The sequence below is a fragment of the Dermacentor variabilis genome, chromosome 8 (assembly GCF_050947875.1).
Source record: "Dermacentor variabilis isolate Ectoservices chromosome 8, ASM5094787v1, whole genome shotgun sequence".
Classification (NCBI taxonomy): Eukaryota; Metazoa; Arthropoda; class Arachnida; order Ixodida; family Ixodidae; genus Dermacentor; species Dermacentor variabilis.
Genome location: NC_134575.1, coordinates 167363700 through 167385203, shown reverse-complemented (window position 1 = coordinate 167385203; position 21504 = coordinate 167363700). Strand labels below are relative to the sequence as shown.

The following is a 21504-nucleotide window of genomic DNA, read 5'->3' as shown; positions in this document are numbered from 1 at the left end:
GACGCGAATGGTGTAGAACTTTGTGGAAGGCACGCGGGTCCGAACGATTAGTCTGGAACATTCGACGACTGCTCTATAAAAGCCGACGCGCTTGACCCACTGATCAGATTTTCGACGATCGCCGACTGTGTTCGCCGCTTTCGTTGTGCTATAAGTGTAGCCTGTTTTGTGGGCACAGGTTCGCCCAATAAAAAGCTAGTTTTGTATTCCACCGTACTGCTTCTTTCTTCGCCGTCACTACCACGTGACAATATCGTATTACGAGACCCCTAAATGTGTGTAAAATCACTCCTCAAGATCTAGCTAATGGCTAGTACTGTAACGGCCAAGAAATGACGAAGGTAATGGTATTACTTACTCTTCCTTGCATACGGCCTCATGAGGTAGGTTTTCAGAGGAAATGCTTCGTCTCCTACAAAGAAGTAGGGCGTGCTGCCAATGTCGGCCAAAGGAGACTCTTTAGGAATACCTTGCAGGCTTTGGTCAACTCTCTTGAAGAATGGGCTCCGGTCAAAATTACCCCCATCTGATTCGCTGCCATTGTGGCCTACTTCTGGAAACAAGAACCTAAGAGTGGAGTGGAAACAAATTTTGTTATATTCATATGATCTGGTTCAAGGAAACATAGGCACATTTAACTTGCTATGGCTGCCACGTCACTCACGTGAAAACTAATCATGACAGTTGGACTATTGCATAGATCAACATGCAGCTCAAACACCAACTAAATGATACAACTACAACCTTCCTCATTCTTTGAGGAGTTTTATAGATGACAAAGCTAGAAAGGCTCTAGTCAGAATCTGACAAGGTCTAGCCGTAAGTGACTTACAGTGGTTAGTAAAAAGCAAAAAGCGGTTTTAAACTTTACTTGAAAGGTGTTTTTGTAAAATAAAGTTGCATCAATTATATCTCTATGTTTTCATTATAAGTTCTTAAGAAAGCATCCCTTACTGGCTGTTTTCTGAAATTAACACTACCGATGACTACTTAGAGGCCGTATATGATTCTTATGCATCTACCACATGACATCGTGCTCTCTGGGATTGAGACCCACCACCACAGACAAAAAAAAGCTTGCAATTACCAAGAAAAGAAAATCAGCCAGGCACAGCATATACAACAGCTCCAAGCACTTGTAAGTAAAGCAACTGTACTTGCATACCTGTAGTGTGCATCACTGATTGCAAGCGTCGACTTGCTGAAAGCATTCTTATAGTTTCTGTCCACACTGCCCGAGTTGTTCGGGCCACAATATTGACATATTTTCCATCTGTTGCACCTAGGCAGTGTGGCATGTTCCAGATGCGCTCAAACTCTTCGGAGACCTAAGTTTGGGGCAGAAAAAAAAACGCAATCGATATGTTAAGCAAAAGCCTCGAAGATAACCTCGGGCGGGGGATGTGTAACATGCTCCATGTAGAATAGCAGTCGAAGTCGTAGTAGTGATTTGTACCCTTGACAATGAGACTGAAATTATTTATTCTGACAATTATACTTTTATGCAGACTTTTTTGTACTGGTCGCTTTAGTTTCAAGGACAGTGGTCACGAAGTTTCAGTGCCTAAATTACATTTTATCGATACTGTCACTGGTTTACGCTCTATGCAGTATGTGCAAGGAAATGAGATCAAAGAACTTACCCTCAACCATTCATCTGGAGATGATGGCGTTATAACATATATAGGACCAAGCACTTCCCAAATGGCCAGGCACACCTCTGAAAGAGGTTGTACGTTGTGGACCTGCCAGCCAAGAAATTAAAGGCAGATGACCGCAGGGTATCGCCAACAGCCAGCAATCTGAAAAGAGGGAAAGAGAAGGGACAAACAAATTCAGCTACGCTCGCTAAGTAAGCCTTCATGTGTACTGTGGTTCCAAAGCGATGGATCCAATCGCCTCCAGTTCCAGCAGCTGTTTTCACTAGATAAAATGATAACACCAACCGTAATGCACATGAAGTTCAAGAACCAAGTCATCAGGCACCGAAATAATGAAAGGAAATGTGTTCTAAATTCTTCGCATTCTTTCAAGTTATGCTGTATGCGTTACGAGCTTCACAGTATCCCTGATATGACTAGTAGTCTGTTTTCCGAGCAAAACAAAAAGCAAAGCAATATTACAGCATGTATACAACAGGGCGTGCAAAACAGCAAAAATATGTTCCCATCACCTAATAACTTGCGCCAGGCGGTGGTCTGGAGGTATAGCCTTGCGAAACCGCGTGTCTTTTTTTGCGATGCGGGGGCCAAGGAGCTCCATCAGTGTGTCAAAGCTGCTGGGTGACATGCGCAGGAAGCTGCCGAAAGAGAACCGGCAGTGAGAAGAAAGCACATACAACGCCCCTGTGTGCTCTATCATGAGTGTTGCAACGCCAAACGTGTACCGTCAAATGCTCCTCTCGCTTAAACCGCTCGATTAATGGCGCTTAATTTGCGCAGAGATGGCATACAACAGTCTTGCTTTTTCAATACCACGTATTGGTGATGTACTTCCCTGATTCCATCAATTACTAAGAAATCGGCCCCTCTGCAGCATCGGCGACCTATAACAGTCAGCTTACGCAAAGCTGATGCCGGTAGTGCTATTTGGTGCCTACACATATTGCAGCTTCAAAGGTAAATCGTTCCAGAATAGACAAAACTCGGAAGGCACCACCAGTATACGGGACAGCTGCTTGTTTAAGGTCTCCGATGCTGCAGCCGACACGGATTTCTAAGCAATTCTGATCGATTCAGGCATGTACATCCCCCAAAAGTGATATTTAAAAAGCAAGACTATTGTATGCCATCTACGAGTCAAATAACACTAATAAGCAGCAGTTTAAACCGAGCGAGGCATTTTGCAGTGCGTTTAGCGCTGCAGCAGTCACAGTCAAACTTTGATAAAACACCATGCACAGACACGTATACTTACTCTCTGTAGTACTCGACGTCTCTATTGCGAAGCAGTGGCAAGAGATTGTTCGCCTGTCCCAACCTATCCCGCTCCTGCAAGGACGGGCGGACCCACCACCGTTGTCGCCGCCGCCGCCGCCGCGATCTTTGTTGCTCAGCAGTGTTGCCACGACACATTAAAAAATAGTAGTAGATTTTTTCGCGAAAAATCAGTAGAAATCAGTAGATTTTTTTAATTTCAATTCTTGCACTCAGTTTATGAGCCCACGAATTCAGCGCTTATACTAGTACTCTGTTGAAGTATTGTAGCTTCCAAGAAATAGTACAAAAATTGACCCCGAGATTCTTAGCGATACTTTTGAAAAACTCGGGGATCCAGAGAGCCATTGTCAAGCACGAATTTCAAAACAGTCAAGCCCTCCGATGGCCTATTCAAAGGCGTCAGATGGTAGTTAGTAGCTGAAAGCTTTAGAGTATAGTATCTTCCAGACAGGGGTAATTGGAGATCGCTGGGAGAGGCCTCCGTGCTGCAGTGCACATAAAAATAGGTTGGTCATGATGATGATGATGATAATGGTGGTTTCACAGTTGTGGGGTTCGGTATGCACCCACTTTCACAAATTCACCGCCTCACCTTTTCCCATAGAGCATAGAAACTCTATGCCTTTTCCCCACTTTGCTCAAAGACAGAGTTAGCGCCACGTTTGAGAGTTTGGAAACGCAAGAATGTATGTTAACCTCGGAGCCAACCACGTTTTTTTTTCTCTCGCTAGGTAGCATCACATTAATATAACCTCTATATAACCATCCATCCATCCATCCATCCATCCATCCATCCAACCATCCATCCATCCATCCATCCATCCATCCATCCATCCATCCATCCATTCTCTGTACTGAAAAAGTTGCAGATTCCGCTTTCGTTTCAGTAGAAAAGCAAGAAAATCAGCAGATTCAAGCGCTTTATCACTGAATCAGCAGAAAATTTTAAAAATCAGTAGATCTACTGATAAATCAGCAGCCGTGGCATCACTGTTGCTCAGCCCGTCGTAGCTCTTGAAGCATAACCGTCATTGAGTTGCCGAGGAGAATCGTGACAACTTCTTCTTCTTCCGACATTTCCTCGTCTTCAGAAAAGCTCGCCATCGTGCTGTGCTCAGTATCTCGCAGCTGGAAGCCCAGCAACGGCGCAATACAAGCAGACACAACAAAAGCCCGCGAACGAGAGGCACTCACGTCAACTCTCGTCTCGTTCGCGAAGTCGCGAAACCGAAAACGAAACTGCCGCGAGATGTCGCTGTCGTCGCGGAACAGCGAGAAGCGGCGGCGGATCCGCCGATGCGCGCGTCAACAGATGAGAACACTCTCTCTTTTTTCCGGCAAACGAATTCGCTTCGCTCGCCGAATTTTTGTAGTAGTGTGAAGGGGCAGTAAAACCTTTCCGGCGGCTGAACACAATTGGCATATGACCGACCCAGAAGTGCATGCGTGTCTGCCGGGGTTAGCAGCAAAAAGTCGTCCTTTAGCCACACTACTCGTTCGCAACGCAACTCGTCATTCTCAACTCGTGAACAACTGGTCAGGTGAGGCGACAGAATAAGCAGTTATTCGAAGAATGGCTCAATCTAGTGATAACGTTTGTCTCCCTCTATGCTAGAACCGTTTCGTGCACAACCGGTGACCGTTATTATTCCTTTCGGGTTGAGGTTGTGACATATTCCAAGAACGATGGGGTGAATTTGGGTTCAATTTCGTGCCAAAATCTCAGTTACAGTATGATTTTAGGATCTGGTTTGGTTGGAAACCCTCAATTTTTAATGTTTAGCACCGCGAAAGGTTACGTTAATTGTGACATTGGATCTGAGGTGACTGAAAATAAGCAACACGCTTTAAATTTGTTTAGTTAGCTAAGAGGTCGTGGCTACTGTTATTTTTCTGCGAGTTTAACTGCGCTTTTGACAGCGCTGACGTTATCAGGCTGTGCTTTTCAAAGTAATATTTGCTGAAATTTCCGAAGAATTTTTCAAAGCACTTTGCGAACATTTGCGTCTAGACGCTAACGTGTGTTTATTAGGTGTGGGATGGGTAGAACTCTGCAAGGCCAAGATCGGCAAAGCAATGGGCGAAGAAAGCTTCTTTCCCTCGGTGCTACGGCGAAACCAGGACGTGGGAAGTGAAAAACAAGCGTCTGCTGCTACGAAGGCATGCGTACAAGCGTGCTTTACAACACTGGCTGGCCAAGCTTCAGTGCGTAGAGTGATGGACAGGTGGAGTGCACCGAGCGTGTCTCCCGCATCCCCCGGCGTACTCGTCGATCACTGTAGCGGCGCACGCAATACAGGTGGGCCACGGACGATCAACCAACTGAGGGACGGCGGCACTCCGCAGTGGGCATCTCGGCACACGCGACCGTCGACGTCAGAAAGCCTTCTTCTTCGAAACCTCCTTTCTGCGCCGCGTAACCAAATCCGGTATTGCGCTTTGAAAGCGAGTGGAGCATACACAGAGAACGGACTGCACCCATCGAGGCGGAGGAGAAGGAAAGGAACGTGACCATTGAATATCGAGCATTCGGCGGCTGCGCGCCTAACTGTCTCTCCACACCTCGGGCGGACGGAGATCAGTTTCCTGTTGAGACGCCGCCCCGTCGAGATGCAGAGAACGCAGCTGAGCATCGCCGTAGCCTTTGTCCTGTGCGCCACTTGCTGCCACGGCTACGTTGCCGTAGCCCCGGCGACCATGGACGGAGGTGAGCGGCCACGTGCACTGAAGCGAATAGCTTTCTTTGCCTCTTATCGCCCGTTTTCGTGGTTCGCCGTTGGTCAGATTCGGCAAGGAAAACGCTCGTTCATTCGCTCGTTCTCTCACCCATTCATTCAGGCAATCATCGTAGATGGTTTCTGCACACTCTTGTACCTAATATGTAGCGTTCGCTCTGAAAAAAGAAAATTCTTAGTTGATGACTAACAATGGGGCTACAGAATGAGGTACTTGCGCAACTATTCACAGCTCGTATATGTGCAGCTCACGTCTGATTTTGTCATATTTTATTGAGTCACGCGTAGAGGCGTCAGCAATTCCGTCAACGAAACTTCTTTACGAAATTACTGGTCTGTTAGTGTAGTTTTACTTTCTGTGCCCTACCTTGCCAGTCTGCAGAAATATTATTTTTTATGCTTTTAGTTTTGCCTGCCCTGCAGTGAGTAGTACATCATCGTCAATAGAGGCGCTAACCTATTTTTGAATTACATATAAATGAATGAGTAACAAACAGACGTCGCCGCTCGAATACAGTTTATGTGGTGAGAAAGAGAGAGAATGATCGTTGAAAAAATAGACACACAGGGCTCGAGCCGTGTACCATTGTTGGCCGCTGTTGTGTTGCGACATGGTAAAAAAAAATTTAAGCGTTCACTGTTCGCAAAAAAAAAAAAATGTTGTCGTCGTGTATCCCTTTCACGTGCTGTGTACACAACAGTTGACGCCAAGACTGTGCATCAACAGCAATAGCATTGATGAACGTATTGACGTTTAAAGGGCTTAGCCTACAGCTTGACACACAATCTGAAACACAAACACAAACACGTCACTTGCATTTGTGATGCAAATTTGAACTTGTGCAAAGTGCTTCAGTGAAACGATTGGGAAGGTTGGGAAGATTGGATATTTTGCTCGGCGTGAGTACGTCGCTGTATGCACCCCGATCACTTCTTTCACTATTTTTCGCAATGTGTTGCAGAAGGCATAACTTTCAACTGACTGGATAGGTGCTTTTCGAGCCTGCTGGATACGACATAGTTGTTCTCATACCTGCTGTTCCTGTTGTCAGTTTTCGCGTGACGTCCACATTCTGTAAACTTCAGATACTTAATTCAAAACTCTTAATTTAATCTACAGCTGTACGCTTTGTATGGTTCCGAAGATGGCACATATGTGGTGAACGTTTTAAATCACCAGAATATAACTTGCATCATAAAGGGTTAAATTTCGATAGCATTTTATCGTGCTGCACTTCGGATAGCCGTACGCGCCACTAAAGCGCCTCATCAGCGGTCGCAACTTCGAGCCCTTGTTAACTGAGAAGCGAAATGTTTTTTTTTCAAGCTTTTGTTTAATGGCGAAGCTGTTATCGCGAACATAAAAGCGTTCGAAAGTGAACACATGATTTTACCAGGGTACTAAGTAGTCCAGCGAGTTCATGTAAGGGAAAGGGGCGAATCGGTGATGCGTGGCCGAGGTGAAAACTTCTTTGCAAATAAGTACTGAATACGCGTTTGCCCCCTTTTCAAGCGTTGTATTATTATACAAATCACGACCGTGGACAAAGTGCTCAAGTCATGGTAGTGCTGCTGTATTGCTGCGTGTGACGCGATACCATATCGCCGAGAGTGTTACAGAACAGCGCGCAACTTCACACAAGTCGCGCCTGCATACAACTGCATTCTGTCTCTCGTATTGAAGTGAAGCATGGCTTACAGTGCGCTCACGACAAGAAAGCTCGTACTTCTTCTTCTACTTTCTTTCTATTTTTTTTTTTTTACAGCGCAGCTCTTGGGCGCCCGTTCCTGCGTTTAGTGGCGGCAATGCAATAACGGGTTAGTTGTGGGGCAGTGCTCGTGTTTCGTCTCTCTGCTTCGTGTTTTTAGTGCGCGCCGTGAGTAATAATAATGAAAATTGAGCGACGGCGTTGAGCCTCGGCGGCGTAACCGAGCGAAGACGCAGAGCAAAAGTTGAAAGCAGCCGGGAAAGAAGAGGGCGCGAGGAGGAAAATGGAGGAGGACGCTACAGCATGAGGCGGAGATGGAAAGAGACCGTTGCATGGCCACCGCAGCCGCGTGGGCGGCCTCATCTGCGCTTGTGAGGGAGGGGGGGGGGGGTGCTACGCTAGTCCGCGGCGTCGTCAGCCCGCGGCACAGCGTGTGTGACGCCGCTGACGAAGGTGGCACGACTTCGCCTCGACGAAGAAGGGCCGCTCTCGTCGTTGCATGCTGGAACGAAAGCGCGATAAGGCCGGAAGACGGGCGGCGGTGGCTACGACGCGGCGCCGGAGTAGCGCGTGTCCTCTGTGGAGAAACAGAGCGCGCAACTCCCAGTTTCTCTTCCTAATATAAAGTGTGTACCTATATAGCCACGTCACAGAATGTTGCCACGCGAAATGAAAACATATATAAAGCCGCGCTCAAATGTCGCACTAGTGAGTGCCGTAATCGTCGATGAATGTTTTATTCCAGCGTTTAACTAATTGCAACTCTTCAGCATTGCAAAACATGTTCCTGTCTTTTTTCACACTACAAGGTAGTCCAGCGTATTGAAGCACTAACATCTCTATTCTGAACATTTTCACTAATTACAGAGAGGGTGTGCGGTCACGTACGAGTTTCATGACTAAAGACGACTAAAATACTGAGCACATAGAGCTTAGTATTTTCAAGTGCATATAGGGCACGTTATTGTAAGGACTCTCGTTAAAATACTTCACACGCAGAATGGTTGCTGAGTTGCGCCCATCGCTTAATTTCTAGAGTATCAATTCATTGTTTCACATAATAGTTACAATATTTACAAATAAGGAATACAAAAGAAGGTTTATAGTAGATAACTACATTGGGATCTCCTGTCAAGGTTAAATGCTGAGGAATGGCTGTAGGACAGCGAAATAATGGGAAATCTTACCATACTGTTGTTATCAAAGTGGAACGAAGAAAACCAGTAGAGAGAACAAGTTGAGCCCAAATATGAAAAAAAAGAGTCAAAAGAATGCCGTAAGAAATTGCAAGTATGCGAGTACCTATATATGTAAATAAAGCATGACGAACACGCACATATCAAGAACGCACATGGATATACTTAGATGAAAGGACATTCAAACACAAAAAAATTACCATGGGCAATATATACGCAAAATAGAGTAGAGCGTCAACAGCTAAAAGTCTCAAAAGCGTTGTAATGTACAATGAGAAAAAAAAGAACAAGTAGATAAAGCGTACACCGATTAGAAGAAATTAATCGCTGGCGAAGCTTAGATTGTGATCATGTGTTGATGTAGGCTTTTGTGTCGCAAGGGCCAAGTATGGTCAAAGAGCGCCAGGCTAGTGTTGGAAACGTGGAAGATGTAGGTTCGTCCCCTAGGTTCGAGAAGTTGTCTTGAGATTTCATTTCCCTTTGCTCTACTACATCTAAACCTTAATTAAGATTTAATTTCCCCTATGATTTCCTTGACTTGATTGTCTGTCGGCTTCATGTGGATCCGTTCAAAGGTGCTTCCACGCCAAGTATCCCAACCGCGATGCTCGACCAATGTCCAATCCTCTAAAAGAACATAGGAAAACATCCATGTATATAAGCCTTAGATGCACAGTATTTTTCTATATATATTGAGCGGAGAACGGCCCTTACGTCCAGTTTGTGGACGTAAGGGCCGTTTCGATTTCACGAACACCCTCCGTGGTTGCTCAGTGGCTATAGTGTTGGGCTGCTGAGCACGAGGTCGCGGGAGTGAATCCCGGCTACGGCGGCCGCATTTTGATTGGGGCGAAATGAGAAAACACCCGTGTACTTAGATTTAGGTGCACGTTAAAGATATCCAGGTGGTCGAAATTTCAGGAGTCCTCCACTACGGCGTGCCACATAATTTGAAAGTGGTTTTGGCACTAATTACCGCGTAATTTTTTTTTTCATTTCACGAACGAAACGATGGAAAGCCATGTGCTAAACAAAATCTGCCGAAAGTTGACCGTGTCGCGCATTCTTTCAACATCTGCGTTTTTACGTTGTCTGAGCATTTATTTGTGTCATTTAAAAAAGTTATCACAAATATTTTTGTTCTTTAATCATTAACGAGGTAAAATGCGCTAAGTATTGCGGTTTCTGAGAATTTTTTTTTTTACAGACAGTTGTCAAGGAAGCAAACCCGCATTTATTTTCATAGAAGTGTCCCTAAAATGGGCTATCCACTAAAATTTTATGTTAACTACTGTGCTGCGCACATGATCTAGAAGAAACGTCTGAAACTGTCACAAATGCTATTTTGGCTTATGTTTAGACAACGGTAACACACTGAGGTAGTCCACGAAAAATTACGTAGATAAACGGATATAGTTAAGAAGCGTAGCTACTTTCCTTATCGAAATTTTAATCGAAGCGATATGTGTTTTCACCGAGAAAAATATGTTTGAATTTCAGTCCCACTATTGCAATATTTTGGTTCGTGCTTCGGATGCGCCGCATGTCATATTGGCGGGAAATACAGACCAGTGTAATGCAGATGGTGGTGTGCGGAGAGGAAAAAAATGCCGTGATCCCTAGAAGTTTGTATGAATTTAAATACCGCATTAAACGTTTCGTGTAGGATTTTGATGATGTTATGATTACAATGATAGGTGGGGGCATACCGAAGCGAGATTGAAGCCAAGCTTCGTGGCCCAACACGTGATCGCACGTCAAAGTGCGTGGTTGGTTTTGGTGCTGCGGCCCTTTAGGCAAAGCCACGGCAGGGCAGCTGAAGAAGCGCACGCCAAATAAAAGCTACTGGTATAGCTACTGGAAACCAAACCCTCAGCAAATCTCGATTCTGGCTCCGTTATCTGGACGCAAGAGGTCACGTGTTAGGCCAGCACGTTTGCTTCACCGAGCGTTCGCTTGCCAAGGCTGGCAGCGTGACGTAATGTTCCCGCCTATTTTCCGGATAGGCAGCCATTGGAATCTGAACCTTGCAACGTTTAACGCTAGAACGTTATCTAGTGAGACGAGTCTTGCAGTGCTATTGGAGGAATTAGAGAGCAGTAAGTGAGATATAATAAGGCTCAGTGAAGTTAGGAGGACGAAAGAAGCATATACAGTCCTGAAAAGTGGGCACATCCTGTGCTACCGTGGTTTAGCGGAAAGACGAGAACTAGGAGTCGGATTCCTGATTAATAAGGATATAGCTGGTAACGTACAGGAATTTTATAGCATTAACGATTGGGTGGCAGGTCTTGTTGGGAAACTTAATAGGAGGTACAAATTGAAGGTCGTACAGGTCTACGCCCCACATCCAGTCATGATGACCAGGAAGTCGAAAGCTTCTATGAAGACGTGGAATCGGCGATGGGCTAAGTCAAAACAAAAGACACTATACAGATGGGCGACTTCAATGCCAGGGTAGGCAAGAAGCAGGCTAGAGACAAGTCAGAGGGGGAATATGGCGTAGTCTCTAGGAAAAGCAGGGGAGAGTTATTAGTAGAGTTTGCAGAACAGGATAATATGCGGATAATAAATACCTTCTTCCGCAAGCGGGATAGTCGAAAGTGGACGTTGAGGAGCCCGAATGGCGAGACTAGAAATGAAATAGACTTTCTACTCTGCGCTAACCCTGGCATCATACAAGATGTGGACGTGCTCGGCAAGGTGCGCTGCAGTGACCGTAGGATGGTACGAACTCGAATTAGCCTAGACTTGAGGAGGGAATGTAAGAAACTGGTACATAAGAAATCGATCAATTAGCGGTAAGAGGGAAATAGAGGAATTCCGGATCAAGCTACAGATCAGGTACTCGGCCTTACCACAGGAAGATGACCTTAGTGTTGAAGATATGAACGACATCTTATGGGCATCATTAAGGAATGTGCAATAGAAGTTGGTGGTATCACCGATAGACAGGATGCCAGCAAGCTATCGCAGGAGACGAAAATAAAGAAACCCCTATGTACGAAAGCCTCTAACCCTACAGCAAGAATCGAACTGGCAGAACTTTCCAGGTTAATCAACAAGCGTAAGACAGCTGACATAAGGAAGTATAATATGGATAGAATTGAACATACTCTCAGGAACAGAGGAAGCCGAAAGCAGTGAAGAAGAAACTAGAAAGAGGCAAGAATCAGATGTATGCGTTAAGAGACAAAGCCGGCAATATCATTACTAATATGGATGAGATCGTTCAAGTGGCTGAGGAGTTGTATAGAAATTTATACAGTACCAGTGACCGCCACGAAGATAATGGAAGAGAGAATAGTCTACAGGAATTTGAAATCCCACAAGTAACGCCGGAAGAAGTAAAGAAAGCCTTGAGAGCTATGTAGGGGGGAGGGGGGGAAGGCAGCTGGAGACGATCAGGTAACAGCAGATTTGTTGAAGGATAGTGGGCAGATTGTTCTAGAAAAACTGGCCACCGAGTATACGCAATGCGTCATGACTTCGAGCGTACCGGAATCTTGGAAGAACGCTAACATAATCCCAATCCATAAGAAAGGGGAGGCCAAAGACTTGAAAAATTATAGACCGATCAGCTTACTGTCCGTTGCCTACAAAGTATTTACTAAGGTAATCGCAAATAGAATCAGGAACACGTTAGACTTCCGTCAACCAAAGTACCAGGCAGGATTCCGTAAAGGCTACTCAAGAATACACCATATTCATACTATCAATCAGGTGATAGAGAAATGTGCGGAATACAACCAAACCTTATATATAGCTTTCATTGATTACGAGAAAGCGTTTGATTCAGTAGAAACCTTAGCAGTCATGGAGGCATTACGGAATCAGAGTGTAGACGAGCCATGTGTAAAAATACTGAGAGATATCTATATCGGCTCCACTGCCACCGTAGACCTCCATAATGAAAGCAACGAAATCCCAATAAAGGAATGCGTCAGGCAGGGAGATACGATCTCTCCAATGGTATTCACAGCATGTTTACAGGAGTTATTCAGAGACCTGGATTGGGAAGAATTGGGGATAAGAGTTAATGGAGAATACCTTAGTAACTTGCGATTTGCTAATGATATTGCCTCGCTTAGTAACTCAGGGGACCAACTGCAATGCATGCTCAGTGACCTGGAGGGGCAAAGCAGAAGGGGGGGTCTAAAAGTTAGTCTAGAGAAAACTAAAGTAATGTTAACAGTCTCGGAACAGAACAGCAGTTCACGATAGGTAGCGAGGCACTGGAAGTGGTAAGGAAATACATCTACTTAGGGCATGTAGTGACCGCGGATCCGGATCATGACACTGAAATAATCAGAAGAATAAGAATGGGCTGGTGTGAGTTTGGCAGGCATTCTCAGATTATGAACTCCAGGGAGCCATTATCGCTCAAGAGAAAAGTGTATAACAGCTGTGCCTTAGCAGTACTCACGTACGGGGCAGAAACCTGGAGGCTGGCGAAAAGGGGTCTACTTAAATTGAGGACGACGCAACGAGCTATGGAAAGAAGAATGATGGGTGTAACGTTAAGGGATAAGAAAAGAGCAGATTGGGTGAGCGAACAAACGCGAGTTAATGACGTCTTAGTTGAAATCAAGAAAAAGAAATGAGCATGGGCAGGACATGTAATGAGGAGGGAAGACAACTGATGGTTATTAAGCGTTACGGACTGGATTCCAAGGGAAGGGAAGCGTAGCAGGGGGCGGTAGAAAGTTGGGTGGGCGGATGAGATTAAGAAGTTTGCAGGGATAACATGGCCACAGTTAGTACATGACCGGGGTAGTTGGAGAAGTATGGGAGAGGCCTTTGCCCTCTAGTGGGCGTAACCAGGCTGATGATGATGGTGATTTTCCTTGCACCATGCATTAAAAAAGAATGTGCGCTCAATGGCAGTGTGGCTAGTTACCTTACATTGAGCTTTTTTTTTATTAAGAATCAGTTTGGTTTTCTTGCGATAGCAATTTATGGACACTCCAGGCGCATTTCTGGCGTCGCCGTGAGGTTCAATATAGACACGTGTACTTCCTTTATCTTTTTCGGGTGACCGCTTTTCACTACCAAAGAAATGTTTTCGCACAGCGTAGGACCCACCTGTATTTATCGGAAATTTCACGAATGTTATCGATGGTTCTATCCACTGTCTGTTGTCACCGAACCTTGTGTAATCTTATTTCATGCGTGCGTGACGCGAATGGCGTAGAACTTTCTGGAAGACTCCGGCAACCACCGGGAACCACGTATGTAAAAGCAGACGCGCTTGACCAGCAGATCAGGTTTTCGCCGATCGCCGATTGCGTTCGCCGCTATCGCGTTTTTTGAGTGTAGCCTGTTTTTGAGGGCACAAGTTCACCCAATAAAACGCTTGTTTCTTCATTCCTGGTACTGCTGCTTTCCTCACTGTCACTACTACGTGACATTTGGCAGATGTGCTAGTTCGTTCTTGCACCGAACTCCCCTGACAACCATGATCCAAGCCCGGACTGCAAGGACAACACCAACGTCGGGCCGGATCATCGAGCATGCCGCCAACTGCAACTGCTGCTCCCGGAGCACGGACTTCTACCTGAGACGACCAAGAAGATCGTGGCCAAGACAACCCCAATGCCTGCCCCAGCGTACCCTATTCTGCGGCAATAACTTCGATACCCACCAGCCTTCCATGGAGCAGCTACAGAAGACCCGGAATCCTGGCTGGAGGCCTACAAACGAATCGCGACTCGCAACAATTGGGACTGCAACGACAATCTGCGGCATGTATACTTCGTCTGAGAAGGCGCCGCCAGAACATAGTTTCAGAACCAGGTGTCGACCGTGACAACATGGGACCTCTTTCGTAGCGGCTTCCTGCGGACCTTTACATGCGTCGTGCACAAGGAAAGCGCCAAAGCTATGCTAAAAGCCCGAGTAAACCTTTACCCAACGAGAGCATTGCGATCTTCACTGAGGAGATGATGCATCTGTTCCGCCACGCCGACCCGTATAGGGCTGAGGAGAAAAGTAAAATCGGTTCCTCATGCATGGCGTAAAGCAAGAGCTCTTCGCCAGTTTGATATTGACACGTGTACTTATCTTTATTGGGCGACCACGTTTCACCGCTTAACAAATGTAATCGCACAGCGAGGGACGCGCCTGCATGTATCCGACGTTTCTGGAAAGTTATCGATGCTTCTACCCGGCTGTCTGTTGTCGCCGAACCTTGTGTTATCTGATTCCATTGCGTAACGCGAATGGTGTAGAACATTGTGGAAGGCACGCGGGTCCGAACGATTAGTCTGGAACATTCGACGACTGCTCTACAAAAGCCGACACGCTTGACCCGCCGATGAGATTTCCGACGATCGCCGACCGTGTTCGCCGCTATCGTTGTGCTATAAGTGCAGCCTGTTTTGTGGGCACAGGTTCGCCCAATAAAAGCTAGTTTTGTATTCCACCGTACTGCTTCTTTCTTCACCGTCACTACCACGTGACAATATGCAACGCGCCCAGGAATGTTGCTAAATTTGTTTCTGAAGCCACAACTATTGAGAAGACGCTCGATATGCTGACAAGGCAATATAATCGCCAAAACTGCACCGATGTTCAGGCAATCGGCAGTGACGGCATGCCAGAGATTGTCTGAGCGGTCATTTGCGAGGAGCTGCAGAAGCTCTTCACAAGGTCACAGCATTAAGTGGCCTCAATCGCCGACATTGTCAAAGAAGCGGTGCAGCGATCACTTGGGGCTACTGAAGTGCAACCGCCATCGCCACAGCCCCAGCGCGAAGCGATGACATACGCTGCTGTCAACCGTCACCACATTTCCCACCCCGCGCCAGGGCCCCACGACGCCGCGATTCCGTCACCAGACGCCTCCACCGCCGCCGCAGCCACCCCGCCCACCTGTCGGGCAGCGAAACATCCCGATAAAGATAGACATTTGGCGCGCCCCCGACTACCGCGTGCTTTGGTATCACTGCGGGAAAGCCGGCCACATCTACCGCCCATGTACTTACCGCGAGGTTTCGTCGTCAACGCACCGCGCCCTCAGGAAGTTGAACGCCCTCGTGACACCGCCAACTACCTCGCCGCTACTAAGTGGAGCTCTCGACGACCGTCCCGTTCGCCGTCACCAGGCCGCTTGCTGTCGCCGCAGCGCCGTCCATACGCTGGCCCCGCCCGGGACAGTGTATGTTAAGTCCGTCCATATCCGGAGAACTGAAAGCAAGAGCCGATGAAGGTGCGGTTGCGGTTTGTCGAACTGACGAAGATCCTCCGCCGCCGATGAAGACACCGAAGAGGCTATCTCGACGACATAACAACGCCACGCCGCTATATCGTCGAAGCCTGGAAGCAAAGTATGCACTGACCAAAGACCTGACGACGCGACGTATCAGCCATACGTCAACGCGATGCAGCCGCGATCCGACGCTAAGACCTAACTGCGACACCAGACAAACAGCCAATCGACCTTGACGTGCTTCTCGACGGCCACGCAGACACCGCCTTAGCGGACACAGGAACCGACTACTCCGTCATGAGTGGACCCCTTGGCACCCAGTTGAAGCAAGTTAACATTGCATGGGAAGGCCCTCAAATCGGGACAGCTGGAGGACACGTGATGACGCCAACTGCAATCTCCACGGCAAGCATTACGGTTCACGGTCCTGCCGCCTCTGTTATCCTCTGACAGCGTTCACGAGACGCCATTCTCGGCATGGACTTCCTGAACCAACACGGCTCAATCATCGACCGGAAGTCGAAGTCGATGACGTTGTCGGAAGACTAAGCGATACCGCCAGGGAGCTGTCGTAATCACCACGCCTTGGGTGTGCTAAAAGATCAAGTGAGCATCGCGCCTTTCTCCAACATTGTTATTTCCGTCGGCACCGAAGCACCGGCAAACCTAGAAGGCCTCATCGAGGGCAATCAACGCCTACTTGTTGATCGTGAAATTTGCGTCGCAAGAGGGATCGCTTTACTGAATGGAGGAAAAGCTAAGGTGATGCTGATCAACTTCAGCCAAGAGCTCAAGCACGTCAACGAGCGCACGACGATCGCATACATCGAGGAAATTGAAGAAACCAGCAGTGTGTTCGTCCTGTCTGATTCCGCCGCATTTACGTCGACGACCACAGTTCCAGAAACATACTTCGACATAAATCCAAGTCTCCCCGTGAGTAAGCAGCAGCAGCTCAGAAATCTCCGACAATACAGATACTGCTTTTCGATGTCACCGAGGATTCGACAAACACCAGTCGGAAAACATCGCATAATAACCGAAGAGTGGGCTCGACCACTCCGCCAGAGGCCTTGCCCAATTTCGACGGAGAACGTGAAGCTATTAGGCAACAAGTCGACGAAATGGTGCGCGACGACATCATCCAGCCGTCGAAAAGCCCGTGGGCATCTCCTGTTTTCTTGGTTAAGAAAAAGGACGGAACCCTGTGTTTCCGCGTCGATTATGGTCGACTGAACAATATCACTAAGAAGGACGGATATCCCCTCGCATGGGTAGACGACGCATTGGATCGGCTCAGCAACTCTAAATACTTCTCGCCGATGGATCTCAAGACTGGCTACTGGCAAATATAGGTCGCCGAGAGGGATCGCGAGAAGACCGCCTTCATCCCACCAGACGGCCTCTACGAGTTTACGGTCAAGCCATTCGGACTGTTCGGCGCCTGCAACGTTCCATCGCGTGATGGACACGGTATTAGCAGGATTGAAGTGGCAGATCTGTCTTGTTCACTTGGAATGGAATTTCCACGATAATCTTAGGCGGCTTGCAACAGTACTAGAGACCATCAAGTCATCAGGGCTCACTCTGAAGCGGAAGAAGTGCCGCTTCGATTACAATGAGCTTCTGTTCCTGAACCACGTCATCAGCAAATCTGGAGTCCGCCCCGACTCGCAGAAGGCAGCTGCCATCGCAAACTTCCAGCAGCCCACCGACAAGAAGGCAGTGCGTCGGTTGCTTGGCATGTGTGCCTACTACACGTGCTTTGTCAAGGACTTTTCACGCATCGCTGTACCGCTGACACATCTAACTAAATGTGGTGCCTAGTTCAAGTGGGAAACGACACAGGCCAACGTATTTCAAGAACTCAAATGACGCCTGTAGTCGCCACGGGTACTTCGCACTTCGACGAGGACGCCGATACAGAAATCCACACTGACACCAGTAGCCTAGGCCTCGGTGCCGCCCTAGTCCAGAGGAATGACGGACATGAACGGGTGGTAGCTTGCGCTAGCCGGTCGCTATCAGAAACGGAAAGCAATAATTTTACAACCGAAAGGGAATGCCCCGCCATCATTTGGGCTACAGTGAAATTCTACCCTTATCTATATGGCAGGCTCTTCAAAGTCGTCAGCGACCATCACGTATTGTGTTGGCTACCTAATTTAATGGTGCCAAAAAACTTGCACTCGCCATGAATCAAATAAAAAATAAAGAACCGACGTTTCGGGCCCCGTACAGGTCCCTTGATCACAATGAAGATGTAAGCGTGGGCGCGCGGCTATTTATGGGTGAGGTGGCGCAGTGTTCGGGTGTATATCTCGGGAAGATTACCCCGCGTCCTGTTTATCGTGTGTCTAGTTGATTGGATGTGAAATGATTCTAAAAGCAAACGGGCAGATATGTGTTTTTCTTTTGCGATGATGGTTGCCGAGTCCCAGTCAATGATGTGTCCGGTTAGTTCGTGATGCTCCGCCATGGCGTTCGCGGCTGTGTGACCCTTGGCGACGTCATTCATGTGTTGTCTCAAGCGCCGTTTAAAATTTCCGCTCTCGCCGATGTACGACACGTCACACTCCTTGCAGGGTATTTTGTATATGACTCCCGGGTATTCCGCCTGTTGCGAATGGTCTTTTGCGCGTACCAGCTGTTGGCCAAGTTTTCGGGAAGGCACGTGGGCGATCTGAACACCGTAGCCCTTAAAAATTCGTGCCAGGGCTTCGCTTGTTCCCACTGTGTAGGGTACCGCCGCGCGCTTCACTGTTTCTTTCGCCGTTTCACGGCGGCGCTTCGCTACTTTGCGCTCCTGCGTTCTGAGCAGTTGTCGAGGGTAGCCATTGTTCAGAAGGTCCCTTTTTACAACCTGTAGCTCTTGCCTACGTGTCGTGGGGCTAGAGCAGACGCGGAATGCCCGGGAGAAGAGTGCTGCTGCGACGGATCGTTTTTTCCCAATTGGGTGCGCCGAGTCGAAGCTCAGGTACTTTCCGGTGTGCGTTGGCTTTCTGTAGACACTAGTCCTCAAGCCGCTTGAAGTCCTCTCTACGAGGACATCCATGGCTACCCTCGACAACTGCTCAGAACGCAGGAGCGCGCAGCAGCGAAGCCCCGCCGTGAAACGGCGAAAGAAACAGTGAAGCGCGCGGCGGTACCCTACACAGTAGGAACAAGCGAAGCCCTGGCACGAATTTTTAAGGGCTACGGTGTTCAGATCGGCCACGTGCCTTCCCGAAAACTTGGCCAACAGCTGGTACGCGCAAAAGACTATTTGCAACACGCGGACTACCCGGGAGTGATATACAAAATACCCTGCAAGGAGTGTGACGTGTCGTACATCGGCGAGAGCGGAAATTTTAAACGGCGCTTGAGGGTCACACAGCCGCGAACGCCCTGGCAGAGCATCACGAACTAACCGGACTGGGACTCGGCAGCCATCATCGCAAAAGAAAAGCACATATCTGCCCGTTTGCTTTTAGAATCATTTCACATCCAATCAACTAGACACACGATAAACAGGACGCCGGGTAATCTTCCCGAGATATACACCCGAACACTGCGCCACCTCACCTATAAATAGCCGCGCGCCCATGCTTACATCTTCATTGTGATCAAGGGACCCGTACGGGGCCCGAAACGTCGGTTCTTTATTTTTTATTTCATTCTTGGCGAGTGCACCTTTTTTGGCACCATTATGTTTCCTCGCCAGACGAGTTTTCGTCGAACACTTGACTACCTAATTTAAAGGACCCTTCAGGACACCTGGCGCGGTGGAGCCTCAGCATGCAACAATATGACGTCCGTGTAATCTGCAAGTCTGAACGAAAACACTCTGATGCTTATTGCCTATCCCGCGCAGCCATTGACCCGCCACCGCAATGACGACGCCTTCCTCTGAACAATAATCGCGGAAGCCTTCGCTGAACAGCAACGAGTATACCAGGAACTAAAAAGACTCGTTGAGTTTTTGGAAAGGAACACCGACCCAGGGCGTTTAAGCAAGGATTGTCTTCGTTCTCGTTCCAAACTATTCTACTCGTAAAGAACTCACTAGTCGGCGCCAGCTAGCTTCTTCTCGTTCCCTCAGCGCAGCGTCTAGAAGTACTTCACGTCGTTCATGACGATCCACCGCTGGGCACTTAGGATTCTCCCGGACGTTATATAGGATACAGGAAAGGTATTACTGGCTGCGCTTGACCGCCACGTCGCCCGTTACATCAAGACATGCCGAGGCTGTTAGCGACGCAAGAGAGAGACAAGACCAACAGAATTACTACAGCCGATCAAGCCTCTTTATCAACCATTTCAGCCGATGTGGATTGATTTGTTGGGACCGTATCAGACGTCAACGTCCGGAAATAAGGGGAGAGTCATGACGACGAACTACTTCACCCGCTTCGCTGAAACGAAAGCTCTTCTGAAAGGTAGTGCAGCAGAAGGGGCGAAATTAGTCGAGAACATCTTTCTGCGTCATAGTCCCCTTGGCAATAAGATCCCCCTCATCACCGACGGAGGAAGGGCCCTTACAGCGGAGCTCAGCTAAGCCATTCCGAAATAGAGCCAGAGAAGCCACACGATGACAACGACCTACCATTAGCTGACGGTGATCTTACGGAGCTCCCGAATAAGACCATCGCCGACATGCTGGCAATGTAAGTCGGCGTCGAACACAAGACCTGGGATGCCGTAGTTCCGTACGTAAACTTCGCTTACAACACGGTGGTGCAAGAAACAACACAGATCACGCCATTCAAGCAGGTTTACGGCAGGAATCCTACGACGAGGCTCGACGCCATGCTTCCGCACGTCACTGACGAGGAAAATTTCGACGTCGCTACCTATCTCCAGCACGCCGAAGACGCCCGAAAGCTCACCCGCCTACGAATCAAGAACCAGCAACGCACCGACAGCCGACACTACAAAGTACAAGGACGCTACGTCGAGTACCAGCCCGGCGACCGTGTTTGGGTATGGACCTCAATACGCCGACCAGGACTTAGCGAGAAGCGGTCACGCCGCTATTTGAGACTCTACAAGATCATCCGACGCATTGGCGGACTCGACTATGAGGTCGTGCCAGAGGGCATTTCGATATGACAGCGGCGCCGCTCGCCACCTGAAGTGGTCGATGTTGTGCGACTTAAGCCGTCAAACCAGCGCTAACGAACTTTGGGTCTTTGCATAGCTAAAACTTGACCCTTCTTTTTTAGAGCGCGGCTCTTTGGCGTCCGTTCCTGGGTTTCGCGTCGTCGTCGGCGTTGTCGTCGGCCTCGTAACCAGCTCCGCCCCCCTTTCATCCCCCCAGCGCTAGCAGCGACCGACTGATACCGCTGGATGCCGCTGACGCCGCTAGAGAGTCAAGATACCGTGACTGCATAGAACACCGTCGCCGCCATGCAGAAAGAGGAGGAAAGGGTCCCCCCCCCTGTTCTTGTGTGGCGGATACGGTGCTCTTCAGTTGCCGACGCGCCGGTTATTTCACGTAGGCCCCGGCACGTCGACGAATACGTGACCACCTTCCCACGGCTAGACCTGGTTCTTAGCGCTGCGGAAGCGAGGGTATCATATTGTTTGTGTCGGCATCGGCGGCGTTGTCCCTGAAACCAACTCCGCAGCTGGGGTTGACTCACTATCGGCGTCAGCGGCATCAGTCAGTCGCTGCTATCTCTTCCCTCCTCCCTTTATCGTGTTGTCCGCTTGCTGCGCGCGCTTCTGCCCCCA

The 21504-nt window shown here is 48.2% G+C and overlaps 1 protein-coding gene and 1 pseudogene across 1 annotated transcript in view; one reads left to right on the top strand and one right to left on the bottom strand.

Annotated features, from left to right (window-relative positions):
• Positions 1-350: 350 nt before the first annotated feature.
• LOC142590709 (uncharacterized) lies at positions 351-3029 on the bottom strand (annotated as a pseudogene).
• A 2189-nt stretch (positions 3030-5218) lies between these two features.
• The window catches only part of LOC142590708 (uncharacterized), a 134736-nt gene continuing 118450 nt past the window's right edge, over positions 5219-21504 (top strand). The window contains exon 1 of the mRNA XM_075703125.1: positions 5219-5646. Within this exon, the coding sequence (XP_075559240.1) occupies positions 5550-5646 (97 nt within the window). The 5' untranslated portion in view covers positions 5219-5549. The remainder of the gene's footprint in view (positions 5647-21504) is intronic.